The sequence below is a fragment of the Ailuropoda melanoleuca genome, chromosome 11, assembly GCF_002007445.2.
Source record: "Ailuropoda melanoleuca isolate Jingjing chromosome 11, ASM200744v2, whole genome shotgun sequence".
Taxonomy (NCBI): Eukaryota; Metazoa; Chordata; class Mammalia; order Carnivora; family Ursidae; genus Ailuropoda; species Ailuropoda melanoleuca.
The window spans coordinates 56637377-56661022 of record NC_048228.1 but is presented as its reverse complement, the minus strand read 5'-3'; the positions used below and the strand labels follow the sequence as shown (position 1 = coordinate 56661022).

The following is a 23646-nucleotide window of genomic DNA, read 5'->3' as shown; positions in this document are numbered from 1 at the left end:
AAGTAATTTAAAATGTCATTTATTTTAGGGGTTGGCAAACTTTTTTTTAAAGGTTCAGATAGTAAATAATATTTTAGGCTTTGTGGGCCACATAGGGTTTTGTCTTATGTTCTTTGCTCCCGCTCTTCCCTCTTTTAAACACAGCCTTTAAGATGCAGAAGCCATTCTTATCTTGCTGGTCAAATAAACCACAGGCTGAATTTGTTCTGCAGGTCTTTGTTTGCCACTATTGTGATAAAACCACAGTTAAGTTATTGACGTCATGAAATATAATATGGATAAAAATGTGTAGAACATCAAGTGAGGATGTACTGCTTGATCTTAAATTTCAAGATGCTATAATGTCAGTCATACAGAGCTTTTGGGTGCATTAATTTGAAATTAATCTAGTGTACCTGACTTTTTAATAATATTTTGTATTTTTGTTGTTTCCTTATACTTTGTTTAAATGTTTTTCTAATGTTCCCCATCTAATTAACTCTAGATTTAGAAAATCTGAACTGTAGGCTTGTACTTATCTGTTTCTAGACACATGATTTTGGTCACCTTGTACTTTTGAGCTTCTGTTTATCTGTGAAGTAATGGATGATAAAACATACTTTAGTTATTTCATATATATATGTGGTATATGTGAAAGTGACAAAATGTTAGAAAAGTAAGCATTGGTTAATATTTATTGTTTTAAAAATTTATAGCTGCTTTTTAAAACTGCAACCAGTCTCTGCGTTTGGCTAATACAATTATTTGTTAAGGCTTTTCTAAACAATACCCCCCCCCTTTTTTAAATAGGGAAACCATGATTTAAACAAGCATGAAATTTAGATTGATTTAAATTAACCCTCACAAATCCTTCATTCTGTGTTAGATTTGGCACATATAAAGTGTATAATTTCATGTAAATATTCAAGCTTTTGGGTTGATATTTCTAATATAGAGCTAGTGATTTCATGAAAAGATTTGTGTAGCACTATGTTTACTTAATTGCCTATTTCGTTGTGGTAGGGTTTTTTTGTTTTTGTGGTTTGGGTTTGTTTTTTTTTTTTTTTTTAATTCAAAACTGTAGTTGATTCTGTGAAGATCTGTTGGTTCCACTTTTTTACTGACTAGAGAGCTATAAGTATAAATAAAAACAATCCATATAGTATATATATTCATTTTAGAAAAACAGTAAAATAACAGTTAACCACCAAAAGAAATCAATTGTTATGTCATTCCAGCATATGTAATTTTTTATGTCTTTTTTTTTTAAAAGATTTATTTATTTATTTGAGACAGAGATAGGGTGCATGCATGTGGGGTGTGAGAGAAGCAGAGGGAGAGAATCTTAAGCACACTCCCTGCTCAGAGCCCAGCACAGGGTGCAGTCCTGTAATCCATGAGATCGTGACCTGAGCTGAAACCAAGTGCGACTCTCAAAGGACTGAGCCACTCAGATGCTCCTAGATGTTCTTAAGCAGAAACTGTCTAACTCCAAACACTGAGGAAGATATGTTCTTAAATAGTAACGGTGTCTGACCCCAAATCCTAAGATGTTACTTTTTCTGTATCCTATGTAATCTTTCTTACAACTACATTAAGTATTTTAGTTCTCTTCAGTTACTGATTTCTGTCCCCCTTTGGAGATATTTTAGTCTCATTTATCCTGTTCATAGACCTCAGGTCAGGTTAATAACCCTTGCTATAATTTTGAATGGGCTTTGCTTTTTGGCTGGAGCCATAAATAAAATTGTCCTGTCTCCTCAAAGTTTGTGACTTTGTATTTCCCTTTACCGCACTTAAATTTGGAAAGATTTTTTTGGTATCAGAATACTTAGTGTTCAAAGCATTTATCATTAGCTTTGTGTATTATTTTTAAGAAATCTTTTTTTAATTTTTAAAAAATATTTTATTTATTCGAGAGAGAGTGAGCAAGAGACCATGATCAGGGGCAGAGGGAGAGGGGAGAAGCAGACTCCCTGCTGAGCAGGGAGCCTGACATGGAGCTCTGTCCCAGGACCCTGGGATCATGACCTGAGCCAAAGGCAGATGCTTAACTGACTGAGCCACCCAGGCACCCATATAAAAAAAAAATCAGTTTAAAGTAGTGAATATTTGTATGTATTTCTAGGATTTATTTTGTCCTTTTGGATATAGGCGGGGGTAGGGATGCAGTGAGAAAACTGTTACAGGTTTTTGCGATCATTCAGTATGTCAATCACAGCCAACAGTTCTCTTGTCTGAATGAGTTAACGTGTTTCATAGTTTATACCAGCAGCCTGAAATATTTTTGATTGTGTAGTACAAAAGTACTTTTTTTTTCCTACTTTTAATGTTATTTTGATATTTTTTGGACAGAATAGTTATAAGAATAGTACAATTTTTTCTTTTTCTTTTCTTTTTCTTTTTTTTTTTTTTTTTTTACCTTTCAACCACATTCCACAAATGTTAACATTTTACCACATTGTTGTTCTTGAATTCATTCTTCCTAATTTTCTCTGTGGACATAATGTGTATGCAGACACACTTTTTTTCCTGAACCGTTTGTCAGTTGCAGACATGATATGTCTTTGTCCCTAAATACTGAAGTATGTCTTTCTTAAGAATTAGGACTTTTACTTAATGATAGTACTATCAAAATTCAGGAAATTAACAGCAATATTTACTATAACCTACAGACCTTATTATAATTTCACTAGCTTCCCAGTTATGTGCCTTTTTCAGTTATGTCTTTATTCTCTAATCTGGAGTAATTTCTTACTGCTTGTAGTTCATGACCCTTCATTTTGGTTTATTTGATGTTTTCTCACATACAGGTTCAGAGTTTGTGTTTTGCATAGGAATATCACAGAATTGTTGTGCCTCATGCCAAGTGGTCTTTGACATTGATTTGACTCACTGTGGTTAAATTGGAATCATGTTTTTCCACTGTAAAATTATTTTTTTCTTGGTAGTAAGTATCACGAGGAGTACACGGTCCTTCGTGTGTGTGTGTTTATGTTACACATATGCATTTCTGTAATTTTTTGTGCACATTTTAAAGCAGGTAGAAAAATTAGAAATTAGAAGATGAGATACAGATATAGAAATTCTTACCTTTTTTTTTTTTTTTTGTACTCCAGTATATCCTTTCATACCCTATGGGGTGGGTATATACTACTGGTTTTGTAGACCAGAAGTCTGTAACATGGCTTTCACTTTGTATGGTTTTATAGAATTAATCTCGTGTCTTGATCCTGAAATAAAAGGTCTTTGAGGGTTATCTTTATATATTTATGTAGACCCAATGTAGTAGTCAAAGATAAGTGCTTAGTGATAATGATTTTTCCCTGTTTTTAATTTTCTTGCTTTCAGATGGAGAACTTAATGTTCTAGATGATATTTTGACTGAAGTACCAGAACAGGATGATGAACTGTATAATCCAGAGAGTGAACAAGATAAAAACGAGAAAAAGGGTATGTAATGTTTTTAAACTTTTGTTAAAATAAGTGTAAATAGAGATTTAATTTATTAAGAAAGCGGTTTGTTTTTGTTCTTATTCCTTGAGTCTGTTAACACCAAAGGTACAGTCATAACAAACTGCGGTACCCAATTCTATATGAAAAAAGTGATCTTTTTTTTTTTTCCCCAGATGTGTGAAATGTCTCATACATGAATTTATTCTGGTATTTGCAAGCTTTGTTTTTTTATTATTAACATTTCAGAAGACATTTTAAAGAAATGAGCTTTTTTTTCCTCTTTGATACATATTATCTGTTAGTCTTTGGTGAAACAAATGGAATGCCTAAAATACATTTATATTTCTTTAAATTGTATTTTTAAGGATCAAAAAGAAAAAGTGACCGAATGGAATCTACTGACATTAAGCGCCAGAAGCCTTCTGTTCATTCAAGACAGTTGATTTCTAAGCCACTGAGTTCATCTGTTAGCAATAACAAAAGAATAGTTAGTACTAAAGGAAAGTCAGTTGCAGAGTATAAAAATGAGGAATATCAAAGATCTGAAAGAACCAAGCGTCTGGAAGCTGATCGGAAGATTCGTTTGTCAAGCAGTGCTTCTAGAGAACCTTATAAGAGTCAACCTGAAAAAACTTGTCTCCGGAAAAGGGATCCTGAAAGGAGGACCAAATCCCCTACACCAGATGGTTCTGAGGTAGTAAATGTTATTGCAGATGTAAAACAAAGCAGTTCTTTTTGAGGCTTTAGAGCTATTTATTCACTCTGACCTTGTCTGTTATATGACTGCTGATTCCCTTTTTCTTTAAACATCAGAGAATTGGGCTTGAAGTGGATAGACGTGCAAGCAGATCCAGCCAATCTTCTAAGGAAGAAGTGAACTCTGAAGAATATGGCTCTGACCATGAGACTGGCAGCAGTGGTTCTTCCGATGAGCAAGGCAACAATACTGAGAATGAGGAGGAAGGGGTGGAGGATGTGGAGGAAGATGAAGAGGTAGAAGAAGATGCAGAGGAAGATGAAGAAGTGGATGAAGATGGAGAAGAGGAGGAGGAGGAAGAGGAGGAGGAGGAGGAGGAGGAGGAGGAAGAAGAGGAGGAGGAAGAAGAAGAATATGAACAGGATGAGAGAGACCAGAAGGAAGAGGGAAATGATTATGATACTCGAAGTGAAGCTAGCGACTCTGATTCTGAATCCGTTTCTTTCACAGATGGATCTGTCAGATCTGGTTCAGGCACAGATGGATCAGGTACTACTGTTTGTATTTATATAAGTTTGTCTTTAAAAAAAAAAAAAAAAAAGGCCTGATTTTATTTCTGAACATGCTTAAATTGAATTATAAAATATTTTTAGATGTGGGATGTTAAGATTGTCTTGGGATTTTTTTTTTCATAATTATATTATTTTGAGTAATATAAATACATTTGAATGAGATTTATGTATCTTAGGAAGTGTGTTTCCCAGCTTCAGATTGATTGTATTCTAAATGAATACGAGTCTGATCATTTCTCTATATGGCAATGTATTTCAGGTTTTAATGTTATAAATTCTTAGATTTTCGTACTAGTCAACAGCTTGTTTAAATACTGATGTCTGATGTACTTAAAGTATATTGGTATAGAACCTGTCTACTACGTATTACCGTATTTCTATTTTAAATGCCTGTAGACTGTAGATTTCTATCATATGGTAAGAGAAATCTTAACTTTTTCTCTTGGGAGTGCACACAGTTTTTCCAATTCTATACTTTTGGGTTGACTCACTTGGGCAGGATCTCCCAAAGGCTGGGTGTAAAAAGTACAAGAGGTAGAAAATAAGAGTTTAAGATTCTTGTGGGGAGATAAGTTATAAAAGCTGTCTTGGGTTATTCCTTCAGTACTACATATCCTACCACTTTATCCTTATCTGATCTACGAGATGTAAATATAGGAATAGTAGGTAGTTGCAGTCACTAGGCTAAGGAGGGGGGAACCCTCTCTTGAGGGAAATTCAGAGTGTACGAGAAGGAGAGATCAGAGTACTTAAAAGATCCATTGCCATTTTATGATGGTTATGCATACTGTCATGGGTGTCTTATGTCTGGATGCAGCCAGATCTGCTATGTATTTTTAACAAGAAAAATTCTATTGTCTTGTTATATAGGATCATTACACCTTTATTATTATAAAATTTTATCATTTTTATAGTACATTGTTGGTAATATCATTTTAATAGTACATTGTTAGTAAATCATATTCTCAAAATTGTATAAGTCACAGAGCAAATGGCCAGCTATTTTCTATTTTTTAGAGATTGGTAACTGAAGCGCTTTCAACCTTTTGCACACTGGAGTTCTAGGTTTGGTAGTTTAGAGAGGCTTTTAAAGGGGGTTAAAGAGAAACTGAGTAGATGAGTAAGTTGAGTTTGATATAAAACTTTGTGGATTCTTTTTTTTTTAAGATTTTATTTGAGAGAGAGTAATCAAGAGAGAGCACACGCAGGGGGTGGGGGCAGAGGGAGAGGGGAGAAGCAGACTCCCCCTGAGCAGGGGGGCTCAAAACCAGGACCCTGGGATCATGACGTGAGCTGAAGGCAGAGACTTAACCGACTGAGCTAGCCTGGTGTCCCAAACATTGTGGAATCTTTAACTGTACTTTCCCATCATACTTTTTGCAAACTGATGGGATTATATATCTTTTATGATTTATAGTAATGGATAGAGAATAAAAAGTGCATTGACAATATGAATGAATGTTCACTTACTGTGATGAGTGTGTGAAACATCCATGGGGTAGGGGATAGTTTATTGTAGGAATCTTCTTTTTGCTATCTATTTTAGAAACAATATTTCTTATTTAAGTCAAACAAGGGAGACTAATTTAAATGGATAGGACTTAAAACAATCTGCATTTTTAACAAGCTCCTAAATGATGCTGATACTGTAGCAAGGTACTTGATAATACTTCATATTTTTGTGGATAAGACGTTTCAGATTACATGGTAGCCAGTATCATGAACCTTGATATCAGAACTGTTTATTGAAGAATTTATTGTTTTAAAAGAGATATCTGGAATTCTTATTTGCTTATTAAAGGAAACTGGATTTTCCTTGGAAATCCCTTATGTGGAACATGTTTTAGAGAATGTGTTTAGTGTGCAGGAAGTTATTATTTTTAATCATGGAGTAGTTTTTCATAAAAATGTGTAAAAGGAAAATAGGGGTGGATTTGGAACTCCTTAATTAAGAGATGGCTCCCTCCCTCCCTCTCTCTCTCTCTCTCTCTCTCTCTATATATATATATATATTTAGGATTTGTTTATTTTGAGAGCGCAAGCACGTGCAGGGGTGGGGGGGGTAGAGGGAGAATCTACCACAGACTCCCTGCTGAGCGTGGAGCCTGATGCAGGGCTAGATCTCATGACTGTGAGATCATGACCTGAGCCGAAATCAAGAGTTGGATGCTTAACCCACTGAGCCACCCAGTCGCCCCAGGAGATGTCAATTTTTAAACACAAGGGATCACGGTTTATTTTCTGTGTTATGAATTTTCTTGCTTCTAGTTTATTTTACCTTATTTTTTTTCCTCAGAATTTTTAGTAACTTATTTATAAAAATGGCACACTTTGGTGGTCACTAAAAGTTTATATGTTAGATGACTCTCATTGTTCTTTTGACCTGAGAATAATAGTTGGGAGAGGAGATCATAAACTTAAGAGCAGTGGGAGTTATTTATTAAAAAAACATGAAAAATCCTTGGAGATTTCTAGTGGTATTTATTTTAAAAGTTGAGGAAGTTTTCTCTTAAAAAAAAAAAGTTGGGCAGGATCTTAACTTGGCTTCTTTTTTTTTCTGTATCATGTTAGTGAGATCCTTTTAGTACTTTAAACTATAAAACACTTTTTAATTATCAACAAAAGGTATATTATTAGTGATCAATTCATAATGCTTTGATTCCTCCATGTTCAAAGAGAAAAGATGATAAACATGCTAAAATTTTTAAATTAAAAATTTAACAGGGTTTTACTTCTAATCTTTGTAAATGTCATATTCATTGATTGACTGAATTGGGTTTCTACTCAGTGCTAGGCACTATATAGGAATGTGTAGTCAGTGAACAAAACGAGATTTAGGACTTGACAAAACCTCCTGTTTCTCATCTCTTTGGGTGAGGTTTTTCAGTCATTTTATACTGAAAGGCTTCAGTCTATTCACTTGAAGTCTTATAGTTCACCCTGAGGAAAAGGGTTCTTAAAGCTTTTGAAAGTTCAGAGGTACCTGGTGGCTCAGTTGGTCAAGCGTCTGCCTTCGGCTCAAGTAATGATCTGGGGTCCTGGGATTGAGCCCCCTGTTGGGCTCCTTGCTTAGCAGGGAGTCTGTTTCTTTCTCTCCCTCTGTGATCTCTCTCGCTCTTGCTGTCTTAAGTAAATAAATAAAATCTTTAAAAAACTTTGAAAGTTCAGGTATTATTCAAAGCAAGTGAGCCTTGAAATAAATACGTAGCTGGTTATTTGAGATATCATGGTTGCTAGCTTTAAAAGGGCTTGGCTTTGTAATTGTGCCGATATATGCTTCCCTGCTTTTCTCTTTCAATTCTGTGTTAGGAAAATCAGCATCACTTACAAGCTGCTTGTTATGTCTATTTGGAGAGACAGCAGTATATAATAAAGGGAAAGATGCTTAAACTAAAATAAAGGGAACATAGAGTGTCCTTGGAATTTTCCATCTTCAAACTAGTTAGACCTGGACTCCCCATTTAGGAATAATAATAAAATATCTTTTCTGTTTGCTTAATAAGAAGAGAGCTCAGGGCTTGTACTTTCATGACTTGCATTTGAAACTAGGTTCTGCCATCCAGGAACTGTGGGACCCTGGCCAAGTTGCCTAAACCACTCCTCTTTTCTATAAATGAGATTAATGTGTCTAAGTATTTTATGAGCTTGTTAGGATTAGGGAGATAATTTAGCTAAATCTTTTTAAACTGGTAGCTGTTTATAGTCCTATAATAGAAAATTGTATGCAGGATCATTTTTTCAGCTTTTCTGCTATATTGATAAAAATAAATGTGTGCATTTTCTTTTCATATTTATTCCTCCTTCTAGCTGAAAAGTAAAAGAATTTACAATGGTATAATTAAAATACCAATAAAAAGAGACAGGAGAGCCTAATTCCATTTTAGTTGTTTGTTTATATGCTTACAAACTTCCAAATTAAGCTTGAAATTATTCTTAAATAACAGGTAATGCAAACCTCTTCTGTCCACCAAAGATTTTTTTAGTAGAAATACATAAGCTATTGGTAACATTTTAGGAATAAATTTTAAATTGAATTTGAAAAGAACAGTAGTAATCTAAGAGGGAAATGGTCATGAAGAATGGAATTGAAGACACAAAAGCAAGTAGTGGCAACCAGAAAAGGAATCACTAACTTATTATAGGGTATTTTTTTTTTTTTTTTTACAGTTGAAAAGCTTTGGGTTCTGGGGTTTGTCAAGACATCTAAAAATCAGAGTTGGAACTGTAATGAAGAATGATAGTAATTAAGAATGATAGTATACTTTTTAGAGAGAGGACTTAGAACAGTGGTATGTCATACATAGAAAGAAACACAGTATTTTTGACTGAAATAAAAGTTGTGTTTGCCTTGCAGATTTTTCTCTCTCTTGGAAAACTTTATTCAAGACTACCTTTATGTATAGGATAAGTAATTCTCAGTTATGGCCATGTGTTTTTAATTTGATTGAAGTTGGTGGGAGAAGCAACATGTTTCTGTTTTTTGAACAGTGTCTTTGAAATGGAACACCTTTTGAGGAAATTGAGGGATCAGGGGAGAGATTAGCAATGACTAGCACTTAGGGATTGTGCAAAAACCAGGCACATGATATATTCTTGTTCGAGTACCTGTACCTATATTGTAACGTTTTTAAAAATCTTGTTTGAATTTTTTTTAGATGAGAAAAAGAAGGAAAGGAAGAGAGCTAGAGGAATCTCTCCAATTGTTTTTGATAGAAGTGGAAGCTCTGCATCAGAGTCCTATGCAGGTATCCTCATTTTACTTTTATTTGTGATCGTATCTGACTGATTCTGATGTAATTTGCTGTAGAAAGTGTGGAGGCTGTAGTTTAGTGTGAACTTGTTGATGTTCATTAGTATTGATTTTTGGCATGTTCAGTGTAATAATTCTGGAGGAAACTAAGCTTTTTCTTATTATTTTAATCCTGTTCTGTTACTGCTTAAGTGGAATTTCACTTTTTTTTCCTTGGAAGATGATGATTCAGTGACTAGTTTTCTGAGTGGGAAACTGTTCAAATATACATATTTTTAAAAAATCCAAACAACCCAAAAAACGAAACACTCGTACACATCGAGAAGTATTTTTTTTGTGTGTGTGGGTGCGCCAGGAAGAATAATTTGTCTTGAATGAGAACTTTATGTGACAAGACTGTAGAAATTTTGTCTTATCTCTATTAAAGCTCAATCTGAACAAATGTACTTTGGCTAAATACAGGTTCAGAAAAGAAGCATGAGAAATTATCATCTTCCGTTCGTGCTGTCCGAAAAGGTATCATTTAAATTTGAAATTGTTTTCATTGCATGCTGCATAAAGTCATTATTTTGCCTTATTAGTTCTCCATTAATGGTTGGTTTTAATGTAGTAATGTTCTGATATATTAAAGAAATAAATGAATAATGTAGTCTTAAAAGGGACAGCTCCGCATTTACTTCTTATTGCATATCTTTTAGAACAATAGCAAACATCTCGGGATATTTTATAGTTTTGGACACAGTGGATGGTATATATATATTTAATAGCCTAATCTGTTTAAAAGAATAATCTGGTAAAAGAAATCTATGAAATTATCTGGTAAAAGCTATTTTCATATTTAAGTATGAATCTGATATATCGGAACATCACTAGATTAGGTTTAACTTCTTGCAGAATGCTGGTGCTTTTTCTTAGCTTTGCTCTATTATGTGTTGTGGCTTAGCTTTCCAGGTTGAATGGGTGATGATGAATTTTAAAAGTGTAGCTGGGTTGTGGAGGGCTAATTTCAGTACAGCTTACACCTCTGTGATAATGGCCTCTGGCTAATCAGTTTGGATTTTTTTTTTCAGATCAAACCAGTAAACTCAAATATGTCCTACAGGATGCAAGATTTTTTCTCATAAAGAGTAACAACCATGAGAATGTGTCTCTTGCCAAAGCTAAGGTATTAGCATCAGTTCTGTTGAAACTATCCCAATCGTGAAAATTTAAATGGAAAGGTGGACTTGAGTATCTTGATTTTCATTAAAGCTTTAAAGATCCATAGCCCAGTTGCCATTTTAGGGTCTGCTTTGTGGCTGGGTAGGCAACCTAATAGTAATTTGAGTTTGAGTCTTTTAAAGATGATTTTAGAAGTCAAAATATTTGATATTGAAGAATATGTATTTTTATACTTTGTACCGTAAAAGAGTGTTTCTTTTGATTTTTGTGTTGCTATATATTCAGTTGCTAACTTACTGTACTAACACTTCTTTAAATGTTTCTGTAATTAACCTTTTTTTTTGTTTTATATTCATGCTGGTTTTACACCTTGAGATCTTGAGAAGAAATCATTCTTTTACAGAGAGTTTCTTTTATTTTTAGAAGTAACATCACTTGAATTTAGAAGAAAAGGGAAAGAGTTAGCTTAAAGGCTCACCCAAGGCTTTACAAAAATGATATGTCCAGTTGCTGTAGGATGTTGTAAGATACTAATTTTCTGTTTATGTTTTTGCTACAAAAATACATCTGTTAACACCATTATAAAATTTTTCTTAGTTTAAAATGAGTCATTACGGCTTCTACTGATTTTTAGAAAGTTAATTTTTCTTTTTTTTTTTTAAAGATTTTATTTTATTTATTCGACGGAGATAGAGACAGCCAGCGAGAGAGGGAACACAAGCAGGGGGAGTGGGAGAGGAAGAAGCAGGCTCATAGCGGAGGAGCCTGATGTGGGGCTCGATCCCGTAACGCCGGGATCACGCCCTGAGCCGAAGGCAGATGCTTAACTGCTGTGCCACCCAGGTGCCCCTAGAAAGTTAATTTTTCTAACCATATTTTTGTCAATGTTAATAGCTTAATATTTCTCACATTAATGATTGATTACCCATCAAACTTTATAAATGGAGGCTATATACCAAATAGCTATGTAGTGGAAGTTTATTCTGTTCTTCCACTAGAGTGAATTTAGGGAGAAGTAATTAAGCACTTATTAATGAATAAGATCTAGTTTGTATGAGCAGATTGAACTGAATTAGAGCTTCTGCCTTACTTTACCATGCTATTTCTTCTAATCTTTTCAGGAACAAGTAATAGATTAAAATGCTTTAGAAATTAGTAACTTTGTTCTGGCTCTATGTACAACAGGGCTCTTTAGTCAAACTATTAATGCATACAAATTTGAACTTACATAGAAAAAATGAGAAATGCTAGGAATTGGACAAATTCTTTGATGATGGATTAACTAATAATTATTTAATTATTTTGGTTAGGCACTTTTTTGAGGAGAAAAGTGTACATATTGTGATTCACCTTTAAACAACATGTTTTTACCACAGTAAATGGTTGTGATATTAAAATAATTTTAGGTGATTTTTTCTGTTGTGTAGAATTCTAGCTTATAAGATTTGACACCCTCCCCACCCCAAGGTGTTTTCTAGTTGCTTTAATGATTTTGTTAAGGTTGGCAATTTTCTCCATATTTTTCCTGAGTTTTTAATAAATTAGTACGTTACTTTGTCAGTTGTTAAATAAGAACTTTCTTCATTATAGCTTACTTTGAATTTAAAGTACAACAGTATCAGTAGCCTTGGTCTTTTGCAAATACAATTGCAGAGATGAAAGATGTGCATTAATCTCTGTCTGTGATCTTCATGTTATTTCTGTAGGGTGTTTGGTCCACGCTGCCTGTAAATGAGAAGAAATTAAATGCTGCATTCAGATCTGCAAGGAGTGTTATATTAATATTTTCTGTCAGAGAGAGTGGAAAATTTCAAGGTAAGAGTAAAAATAATTTGGATATATAAAAACATCATTTATATTAGCATCTATATTTTATATTGTGATTTCATTCCCTTAGGATTTGCAAGACTTTCTTCAGAATCACATCATGGAGGATCTCCTATACATTGGGTGCTGCCAGCAGGAATGAATGCTAAAATGTTGGGAGGAGTTTTTAAAATTGACTGGATTTGCAGGTAAATTATACATTAGTGGAGATAATGAAGTTTGTCTTTGTTTTAAATGGACTACCTACCAGCTGGGAGTAATGTTAAAATTCTTTTAATTATTATTCTCTCTTTTTTTTTGGTTTCATTCCTAAGCTGATATGGATGCAAAAAATTTAGCAGTGTTAAAGTAAAAATACGTCAACATGTTTTGCTTGTCTTGTTCGCTGTCGTCATAAATACAGGATGTAAAGGGCAAAGGTTTATTTAGTCAGGAGCTTAATGTATTTCATTTGTTCTCTATATTAGTAATACATTGGTAAGTTTGTCATGAATTAGACAGTTGCCTGAAATGTTACCTGGATAGATCTATATGATTTTAGTGATTTAATATGTTATTTAGTAACTGGAGTAGGAAATTAATAGTCACTCTTTAACTTGGCTGACGTTTTGGAGGTGACTAATTCAATTGTGAACAACTACTGTTTCTTTTTTTTTTTTTTTTTTTTTTTTNTTTTTTTAAAGATTTTATTTATTTATTCGACAGAGATAGAGACAGCCAGCGAGAGAGGGAACACAAGCAGGGGGAGTGGGAGAGGAAGAAGCAGGCTCACAGTGGAGGAGCCTGATGTGGGGGCTCGAACCCATAACGCTGGGATCACGCCCTGAGCTGAAGGCAGACGCTTAACCGCTGTGCCACCCAGGCGCCCCAACAACTACTGTTTCTTAAGGAAGTTAGCAAATCATGTTTAATTGGCATTATGATGTTTTGAAACTGATGTAGTTGAGATTTAAATATGTTTATTAGAAAAATAGACTCATTTTGAGCACTGAGTTATTACCACTATTTTTACATTCTTACTGAATGATTGTGCATTGTTAAAAAAATTATTAAAGAAGTTAATTTAAGTGATATAAACTTCATTTAACACTTCATGAAATGGTTAGTGTCCTGTGGAGAACTGCAGAATGCGGCAGAAGGCAGAAAGCTCTTATAGGATAAAGAATAAAGAATAAGGAAGAGACAGATAGAAAATGTTTGGCTGGATAGGGCTAGGTTGTCAACCTTGTTTGGGATGAGAAAGCCCATACTGGGGTGGGTTGGTGTTTGGGGACTGGCACTTACAGGGATACAGAAGTTAAATCTAAGCTTCAGTTTGCTGATATTGGCACCTTGGGCACAAGTGGTTACATCCTAGACATAGAAAGTTATTTTAACATAAAAAGTTATTTTAACATAGAACGGGTGCTTAACTGTCTGTGCCACCCCCATGCTGAGTTGAGTGAACTTTATATGACATGCGCACATCTATTGCCTATAAAATTAATTTCAGTAAAAAAAAATTACCTGCAACAGACCATATGTATTTCTTTTAAGTTAAAGTTAGCGTAGGTGTTGGATTTTGATGGAGATGGAGGAATTGGATAAGAATAATAAGAATGAAAACTACTATTCATATTCTGGAAGGCAAACTAGCTCAAAGAAGAGCATGGAAACACAGACCATTGGGCTGAGGAGGTGGAAGGGTGGGGGGTATGTGAGTGGGATAGGGAGCCACCTTTTTTTGTGAAGCAGATGATAAAAAGAACAAAAGACAAAGGTGAACAGTAATATGGGCCAGCCTAAGGAGTTAAACTTGTACTTATGGGACAGTGAAGGACTAATGAAGATACATGGGCAACAATATAGTTAAAAAGAGTGCATTAGGTTGATTGTTGATACTGTAGCAAAAAGCTGTCTGCATGAAAATAATATCATTATTTCTCATCCCATCATTACTTTCTATAGGGAATAATTAGAAACAATCTACATTCCTATATAAATTGTGGTTTGTTACTTAAATGTAGTATGCGGAAGTAACTATCCATGTAACAACGTGGAAAAACTTAACAAAAAAATTACATAATTATAATGTTGGAATGCAGTGTTAGGATAGTGAGACTATAGGTGATATCCCCCTCTCCACTGCACCCAGGGTTTTTAAATATAAATTCATGGTTTAGAAATTAAGGTTGTAATTAAATTACACTTAAATTATAATCAAATTAAAATCATAAAATTAAAAAATGCGGTGGCGCTTTATAGGGTAAACAGGGTGCTTACTATTTCTTGGCAGAGATAAACTGACATATTTATTTATTTGGATGACTATAATTGTAAAGGCCCAAGAAGTTTGTTAGTCTGTGGTTTTATGATTTCGAAACATTGGTGTTACTGGAAAATATTTGGAGATGATGTTGTCCTAGGATTAGGAGACAAAATAATTACCCAGTTTTAGACTTGTTGCAGCAAATTTTGTTTTGAATGTTATTCTGTTAACCTTCATTTCCAAATTCTTGATAAGGAAATTTATTTCAGGAGGTGAGCTTAATTTGTTCATATATTATTGTCTTTCTATTCCTTTTCATTGACTTATTGGCTGTTTACTAGTTTGAAATGCATACACCAACAGAAGAGGTGCAAACCCAGAAGTCGATCCTACTAACATTTTGTATGAAATTTTGGGTAGTAAAGTTTCTTTATTGTATTTAAGTTTTAGGTGTACCTGGAAAGAATATTCTTTTTTTTTTTTTCTTTTTCTTTTTTATGATTGATTATTTCAGAGAGCACAAGAGTTAGGGGACAGAGGGAGAAGGGAAGAGAGAATCTCAAGTAGGCTCTGCGCTGAGCACAGAGGCCGACATGGGGCTTGATCCACGACTCTGAGGTCAAGACCTGAGCCGAAACTGAGAGTTGGGTGCTTAACTGACTGTGCCACCCCTGTGCTCTGAATGAATATTCTTTTTTTTTTTTTTTAAGATTATTTATTTCAGAGAGGAAGCACGCACACGTAAGCAGGGGGAGGGGCGGGGGGGGGAAGCGGATTCCCTGCTTAAGAGCAGGGAACCAGAGGCCAGACTTGATCCCAGGATCCTGAGCCAAAGTAAGATACTTAACTGACTGTGCCACTTAGGTGCCCTCTGGAAAAACACTAATTATAGCTTTAGTTTTTTTATATAACTTTAATTTTGAAAATGCTCATCACTTATGTTCAAGAGTACTTGTATAATACTTAAGAGTTCTGAGGGGCTTGTAATTATTACATTGGTACTTCCTTGGTAAGTCTCTTGTCTCTTGTACTTTTTTACTCTTGTACTTCGTTGTTAAGTCTCTTGTACTCTTAAGTTTTTTATATAAACTGAGAATTACATTTGACTCAGAGTTAAAAGTATCAAACTTTATAAACAAGGCTTTGCTATCAGTAACAGTAACTGCTATCAGTGTTTTTCTTTTCAGATACAAAAGTTATAGACTTATTTAAGCACCCTTTGGATTTAATAATAATTAGACATAAGTTTCTTTGGGTGTGGTCCCTAGCTTTCTTCCATCAGTAGTATCTGATTGTTAAAATTCAGAATCTTGAGATACTCCCCAAACTGATAAATTTCTAATGGCTCAGGTATTTTGTAGACACACTGAAGTTCACGACCACATGGTGCCATGTTGGCAGATAGGAGAGGAGCCACAAAAAGTGACTTATTTAAGTTGCCACTGGGAGTTAGTTCAAAATAAGTTTGTACTCTAAGAAATGTCATTCATCCAGAATTAAATCTATTGACAATATTTTATGGTCCTCCCTTTAATGTCCATTCCAGATAACCCATTTTCTCTCTCTTTTTTTTTTTTTTTGGATTTTTCCATTATTCCTTTTAACTTTAATAATCTGACACTGTCCAGTACCTAAGAACCTTTGTACCTTTGTATGTTTGTTTTTTTTTTTAATTTGTTCCCACTTAACCAGGCCCCTTAAATCAGTGAGTTACTTCCATGTTCTTCAGAGTACCCACAGTAAAGCTAGGGCTTCATCATTACATGTGTCTGTTCAAAAGGTAACTTTTAGGATGCTTATTCTATAATTGTGATGACCATGGTCCTGCAGTTTCTCTTAACATATTCTGAGTTTTGTTTTGCCTAGGGCCTCACAGTTCTTGGTTTTTATAGGTAGACATTTGTCAACACAGAAAAATATGTGTAGAGTCTAGCTAGTTAGAACCAGTGCTACCACAGAAGATTAACCCCAAGTGAATCAACCAGTTCAACATATGGTTTTATCTTGGACTTTCAGTATTCCATTGCTAATATTTAAATAACATAACTTTGTGCAGCAATAATTTGTCATTTTCCTATATTTTGGTGGCTTGTAGGTTATTTATTCCTTTCCTATATAACTGTTTTTTTAACTGGAAGTTTAGAGTGAAAATCTAAGTATTAAAGCACAAAGAATTGTTAACTAGATAGAGATTTCACTCTGGATACTTTAGACTTTGGTGTAGACTTAGTGATAGTCTTCTTTTTTTCTTTTAACTTCTGATAGTCTGAGAAGTTAAAATCTGTATATATATTTTGTATATGTATACATTCTTGAATATTACACTAAGAATTCAAGCTCTTTAGTAATACGTAGTGGGCATTTCCACTACTGATAGGCCACTTCCTCTGTATGTTCACATCACCATCACCACAGAGCATGCCACCTTGTTACTTTGACTTTAGATATACATTTCTTTTTTTCCCAAGGTTTAAAGAAGTTATAAAATTTGAGCATTCTGTATTCATCTTTAAGAAAATTTGTAAAAGATTAGAATAAATGCTTATGTAGCTTACTCACTGGATCAGTTTCTTATTTGTGTTTTTTCTTCTCCATTATACCTTTGCACAAGCTCTCTCATTGCTTCCCTTCCTTAGCTTCTGACATTTGGCTTTTCTTGGGTCACTTTTCTTTGAGGCATATCCCATATGCTACTTCTGGAAGCATTTTTTGATTATTTTCCTTCTCTAAAATAGATATGGCCATCCATATTAAAAACAACAAAACTTGTCTGTTCTATTTGTGGTACCCATTCTTTTACCAAAATAATTGTGTGTGCTCATTTTTTCTTTTTTGATAGCTGTGGAAGAAAATTTAGGAATGCAAGCAGCTCTTTTTTTTTTTTCTTCCAAATAGACTCCGTGCCCAGCATGGAGCCCAATGTGGGGCTTGAGCTCACGGCGCTGAGATCAAGACCTGAGCTAAGATCAAGAGTTGGCTGCTTAACTGATTGAGCCACCCAGGGACCCCTCAGGCAGCTCTTTATTTTACTCATCCTTGTATGTCTTTGGACTGAGCAGTTTTCATGTGTATCGTAGATACAATAAATAGTTCTTTAAAACATTTATTTAATTTGGCATTACTCACTTTAATGCACACATAGATAAAACCTTATCAAATGCTGTTAATTTGATTATTTCTTGACAATTAGCAGGTATTTATTGCATGTCATGTTTGTATTCAGCATTGTGCTAGATTGATAAAGAATATAAAAATATAGGATATCCTTTTTATGTTGTTGAGACCATTTTGCCCTGTGGCTCAGAGCATAGAGCCAGGGTTTGTTTAAGTTATATAGGTACTGCACTGTAATGTAAGTGAAGTGCATAATTAATGTGTGCAGATAGATGAATTTATAAGTAAACATTCATATTGTCAAGAGCCATTCCTTGGGTAGTAGGGAATATTGCCTTACTGAAAGGGGGAGAGCTGAGGCCTCTGCTTCTCCCTCTGCGCACCACCCCCAAGCTCATGCTCTAACTCTCTCAAATATATAAAGATTTATTTTAAAAAAGGTGGAGGTGACATTTGAATCTGGGAGAGCAGGCCTGAACGAAGGGTAGAGGACAATTTAATTTGGTATTAACGGTCTGATTAAAGTTCAGCTCCTTGTTGATTAGTTAATAAAAACAATTTTTTTGAGTACACAGAAGCAAGAGATAGCTAAACGTTTTATATATTGTTTCATTTGCACACTATTGAGAACAAGTATGAAGTATAGGTAGTGATAATGTTTATAAGCTGAAGAAACTTGGGCTCAGAAGTTAAGAGAGAGCTGGGATTTAAACCCAAACTGTCTTGGTTTCTAAGCTCATGGTCTTAATTACTATCTTATTTTGCTTTTTTTTGAGAACACTGGAGAACGTGGAAAGAACAAATCTCTAAAGGGGCTCCTCTTCTCTGGGGAATAAGTGCTACTAGTCTAAGTGATTCTTTAAATTTTAGTCACATTTAAATCAAGATTAACTGCTGAAGTTTAGTATAAGGTCCCTAAAGGATTTTGCAAAAGAATGTAATTGACATAACTTTGTATTTAGGCGTGAATTACCCTTCACTAAGTCAGCTCATCTCACCAATCCTTGGAATGAACATAAACCAGTAAAGATTGGACGTGATGGACAGGTTTGTTGTTTTAATTGATTATTTAAAACACACACATTTAATCAGTCCTTTTAGAGATTTTTATTGAAGGACATTTCTAAGCCATTTCTGAAAGAATTCATGTGATAGATCAAAGGAAAGTATTCTTATTTGGAATTCATTATTACTGTGATTTTGACCATTTACTAAGACCTCCATAAATGTTGAAAGACAGGCATCTTTATATGGTATTTTCGTTAATACAATTGAAAAAACTTTTTAAAGAAGAGAAATTCTGGTCCTAATTTTAAATTTTTTCGTTATATTATTATTGCAATTTGTATTATTTTCGACATGCCATTATAACATCTTCATTGAAGTTTTCTGAATAGAAGGAAGCTGTATAAAAAGTATATGTACCCAGGTTTTCAAGTCTGCAAATGAAATTAAAAGTGTGGTGGTTTAAAATAAACCCAAATCTTTGACCCTCATAGTTTCTACACATAACTTTGAACCAGAAGTGGTGTGCTTTCGTTGTTCATAAATGAAACTGTTGGTAGTTTAAAATAAAAACTCATTTAAAAAAGTCCAGGCATTAGTACCTCTGTTAGTTAATCTAATGTATTTTAGTGTATGTAGCAGTTGCTAATTATCAAAGTTCTTGGCACACACTAACATGTTTTTCCTCTGCTGAGTTAAGGTAGATAACTCCTGATATTTTTGTATTTTGCCAAAGAAATATTCCTTTGTTTGTAGAGGACAGATGTCACAGAGTTTTAAGCAACTGCATTGGCGTATTAAACTTTGGAGAGTCTACATTTTTAGTTTTTACCCTTATATAAATAAATGAAACACTTCGGAAAGGTTTTTTTCAAAACCTTTCAAGGAAGTTTTTGGAATCCCATATGATCATCAGCCTTGAGAAGGAAGTTTCCAAGTCAGTCTGTTTTTGTTCTCGTACTTCAGGAAAATACAAGTCTGTTGAAAGTTTCTCCTGTTTTCGTCTTGTAAATTACTACTTTCCTGTTCTAGGAAATTGAACTTGAATGTGGAACCCAGCTTTGTCTTCTATTTCCCCCCGATGAAAGTATTGACTTGTATCAGGTCATTCATAAAATGCGTCACAAGAGAAGAATGCATTCTCAGCCCCGATCAAGAGGACGTCCATCCCGTCGAGAACCAGTCCGGGATGTGGGAAGGTTAGAAACGTTCTTTGGACTGATAATAGGCACATGTATCAGAATAACATGATGGAGGAATGTGATTCGTCAAAAGTTTGTCCTGCGGTAAAGAAGAAAGAGAAAATCCTCAAATCAAGCTGCATGGACTAGTTTGTGGCTTCATTGAGGATTTCACATGGTCACCTTGGTCTCAGTCATTTTTCAAGAGGAAAATGGGGATCTTTCCTTATGCAGAAAAAAATTATTTGCTAAAGAGTGATAACCAGTTTAAATTAGATAATATTCTGATTATACAATGTATACAATTGAAATTAGGTAGGCCTTTGTTGCTCAGAACAGGCTAGAAAGGAGGAAGAGGAGGAAGTCTTTATTTGCAAAAATTGTTAATATTTTGTAAAAAGCCTTTTCTTTCAGGTGTGTCTCTGGATAAGCCTTATCAGATATGGGACTTTTATAAAGGATCACTAATGTTTTTTCAGAAGATGACGCCTCATTTAGAGGATAAAGTATTTTAAGTTATCTTGATATTCAAGAGGAGCATTATTGGGACTGTTTCAAATTTTATCACCGTGATGTGTTAACCCCATTGCCAGATATTCTCTAACATGTACCCAGTGAATTCACACATCTTGCTGAGCTTCTGAAAACAATAGGTTCTTTCCAAAGGGGATCAAGTGGCCCTGGGAGACCCGGCAACAAACCGAAAAGAAGGGCTGTTGCTGTGTCTGTTAACAACTTTTCCAGATGCTGGCAGTACCTGTGGACTTAAAAGTGTTTTTTAGAGGATCGTCATGGTTATTGATCACTACTTTATGAACTAAGCAGCATTTTCCAGGAAAAGGGGGTTTAACTTGTTACAGAATTGGAGAAGTCTTTGCAAAGGACTGATTTAAACCCTTCTACCCAACACCTTTCCCTGTGTAGATTTGCATACAGCTAAACCTAAAATATTCTGCTAAAGACTGTTGGATGTATGGTTGATGGGATGAAACCTTTGGTTAAGTTTCCTTTTGGTGGAAACATCCTGTGGTAGGTACAGATAATCCAACAAGAGTCCCCATTTCTTTGAGCTTAAAAAGGACACTGTCGAGTAGGTAGGAGGAAACCTGGCAGAGCCCCCTTATTTTTGGCCTTAAAGGACTGAACACCAAGATGTCTTTTGAAGTTTTAAGCTAAGAGGTTTCCAGTGCAATACAATATATACAAGTGAAGTTTTTACCTCAGTTTTGCAATGGACTGCAAACTATTCTTATTACACCACTACACCTTCTCTCAAGCCTGCCAGGGCCTCCATATATGTATGTGGCTTACAGCTTAAAGTCAGTAGTTGGACTACTATATGAACTGTTACTATCATGTTTTATACCGGTCGTAAATGCACTCCCCAAACTACAAGAAAGCGGTATGTTTATTTTTTAAACCAGCTTTTAATTTTCTTAGTCTTAATTATTGTAGATGCAAACTGTTTTTATTTTGTTGGGGGTTTGGGGTTATTGCGCTTTGCAGTTTGAGTGAACTTGTGTTGGAAAAGTTAATGAAAGCAGTTGATAAAGAAATAGCTGGAAAACTAGTGATGCCAGGTTATTATAGAATTTTTATTTGACATTAAGGGTAAAAAGATATTTACTACCAAAAAAACTTGGAATTTTTGTTTTTATTTTGTGTAGTTCTTTATCAAATGCTAAATAAAATGAAGTGTATTTATGATGTATTACATTAACCATTGAGATTTATGGGAGACCGTAAACAGCAGCCCTCTGTAGACAGTAAAATTTCACCTTCTAAAGAATATACTTTGAAATTGTTTTATGAACTCTGTTAAAACTGCCCCATTACTTTCCAGTTTTATTTTAAGGCATTGTCTCTAGAAAAAATTCCCTTAATTCTAAATGTTATTAACTATGGAAATTAGTTTTTCAAAGTAGTAAGATTTTCAAAACTTTCCTGTAAAGTCACTTTAATAAGTTATCATATTTTCTGTATGTTCATGTGAAAAGCATAATTTTGTGCAAAGCAAAAAGAAATAAGAAATTCTTAATTTTGTTTAGACTTCTTCTAAAATGATATTAATAAGTTTGAATATATAGATTTAGAGTTAACCTCTTGTGTATAATGATGATAGTTTTTTTTATTTCCTTGCTTTTTCACCTGAATGGGGACTTTATTTGGAAAAGTGTTTTGTTAAACTGGATATTTACATTAGTTTGAGGGCTGCTCATTTACTTTTGTGTGGAGTACTAAAATTTTATTTATTTTGAGCAAACTACTCTTTCCAAGTTTTTCATCATAGTATGAGGATTACAGAGAATATCTATTTCCAGCAATACATTCAAGGATTGATTTATAATAATTAGAGGAATTTAAAATTTAGAAATTTTAAGATTTGTTCCCCAGAAATTAGGATGTTACTTTAAAGGAAATAATGGGCTATTCTTTGTACTTACTTCTGTCAGAAACTCTTGCATTGCTGTTTGTTCTCCCAGCAGTTTTTGGTTTAATTTCTAATGTGTCTAATTTGTGTAGGCGTCGACCAGAAGATTATGATATTCATAACAGCAGAAAGAAACCAAGGATTGACTATGCCCCTGAGTTTCACCAGAGACCAGGTTAATATTTTATAATCCTGCAGATATTTGACTTAAAATTATGAAACAACAACACAAAAACATTTATTATAATCCTGCAGTTCTAACAGTGAGAAAACTTTAGCCATAGGACTACTTAAGCCATAGGAAATTATCAGTAGTTGTCACATAAATCCCTCTGTTTTATGAAGGCTATCTAATCCATTTTAGTGTGACTCATTATCATGATCTGTTAATTACCCAGTGTTGCTAATTTATAATTATTTCACAAATGGAAACTGCACAAATGTTTAAGATTAAAAGTGGTTAGGGAAAGCAGTGATCTTACACTTTATTACGCTTTTTATTTCCTGTTATACTTAGTATCTTATGTGGCATATAGCTTTAATTAGACACTGAAGTTATACTATATGGTTTTAGAGAGGAATGAGAAATATTTGGTTTGTAATCTACACAACAGCTTTTCAGCTAGTCTTTCCTTTACACAATTAAAAAAGGCAAACTGTGTTTAAGAGAAGATACTTACTAACACAGCAATACACTTATAAAAATTAGGCAATATGAAAATTGGTGTTAGCGTTACAGCATTTTTACATAACAAGTGGCTTGATAAACCTCTTTCTTCTTCAAATGGGATAGTCCAGAGAATGAAATTAGTTTTTCCCCAGTAACATGGCCACGCAAATGTTTTTACATTTTAATTTGCTGAGTCCTTATTAAAGAAAGGGAGAAAGAATATTTCTTTTTTCACCATGGTTCTTTCACTTAAAATGTATAATCTTCATTTTTGTGGCTTTTGCAGTTTTTTCTCCCCCTTAAGTCTTCATTTTTTAAAACTATCTGGTTGACTTAGCAAAGCCTGTGTATACTTAAGGTGGAAGGTAAACATTTGTTTTAAGGAAGTCCTTTTACAGTGTCCTCAAGATAATCCCTCTGCCCTTACTTTCCTTATGGTGCAGAATGAAGAAATTTTCTATCTAGCGAAAATTGGGTATGGATTTAGAAGATTCATATGAAAACCTCTCTAGCAGTTTATAATTCTGTGATATCAGTAAGTTATTTAGTTACTTC

The 23646-nt window shown here is 34.2% G+C and overlaps 1 protein-coding gene across 6 annotated transcripts in view; it reads left to right on the top strand.

Moving 5' to 3' along the window:
* Positions 1-23646, top strand: part of YTHDC1 (YTH domain containing 1) — a 36283-nt gene that overhangs the window by 7037 nt on the left and 5600 nt on the right. For 4 of the 6 annotated variants that reach the window (XM_034671730.1, XM_034671729.1, XM_011237491.3 and 1 more), the window contains exons 2-12: positions 3331-3432; positions 3801-4129; positions 4249-4681; positions 9360-9449; positions 9917-9970; positions 10525-10619; positions 12322-12430; positions 12513-12630; positions 18767-18851; positions 19842-20008; positions 22514-22596. In XM_034671730.1, coding sequence (XP_034527621.1) covers positions 3331-3432; positions 3801-4129; positions 4249-4681; positions 9360-9449; positions 9917-9970; positions 10525-10619; positions 12322-12430; positions 12513-12630; positions 18767-18851; positions 19842-20008; positions 22514-22596 — 1665 coding nt within the window. The remainder of the gene's footprint in view (positions 1-3330; positions 3433-3800; positions 4130-4248; positions 4682-9359; positions 9450-9916; positions 9971-10524; positions 10620-12321; positions 12431-12512; positions 12631-18766; positions 18852-19841; positions 20009-22513; positions 22597-23646) is intronic. The other 2 variants (XM_034671731.1, XM_011237492.3) reach the window with 1 other exon arrangement.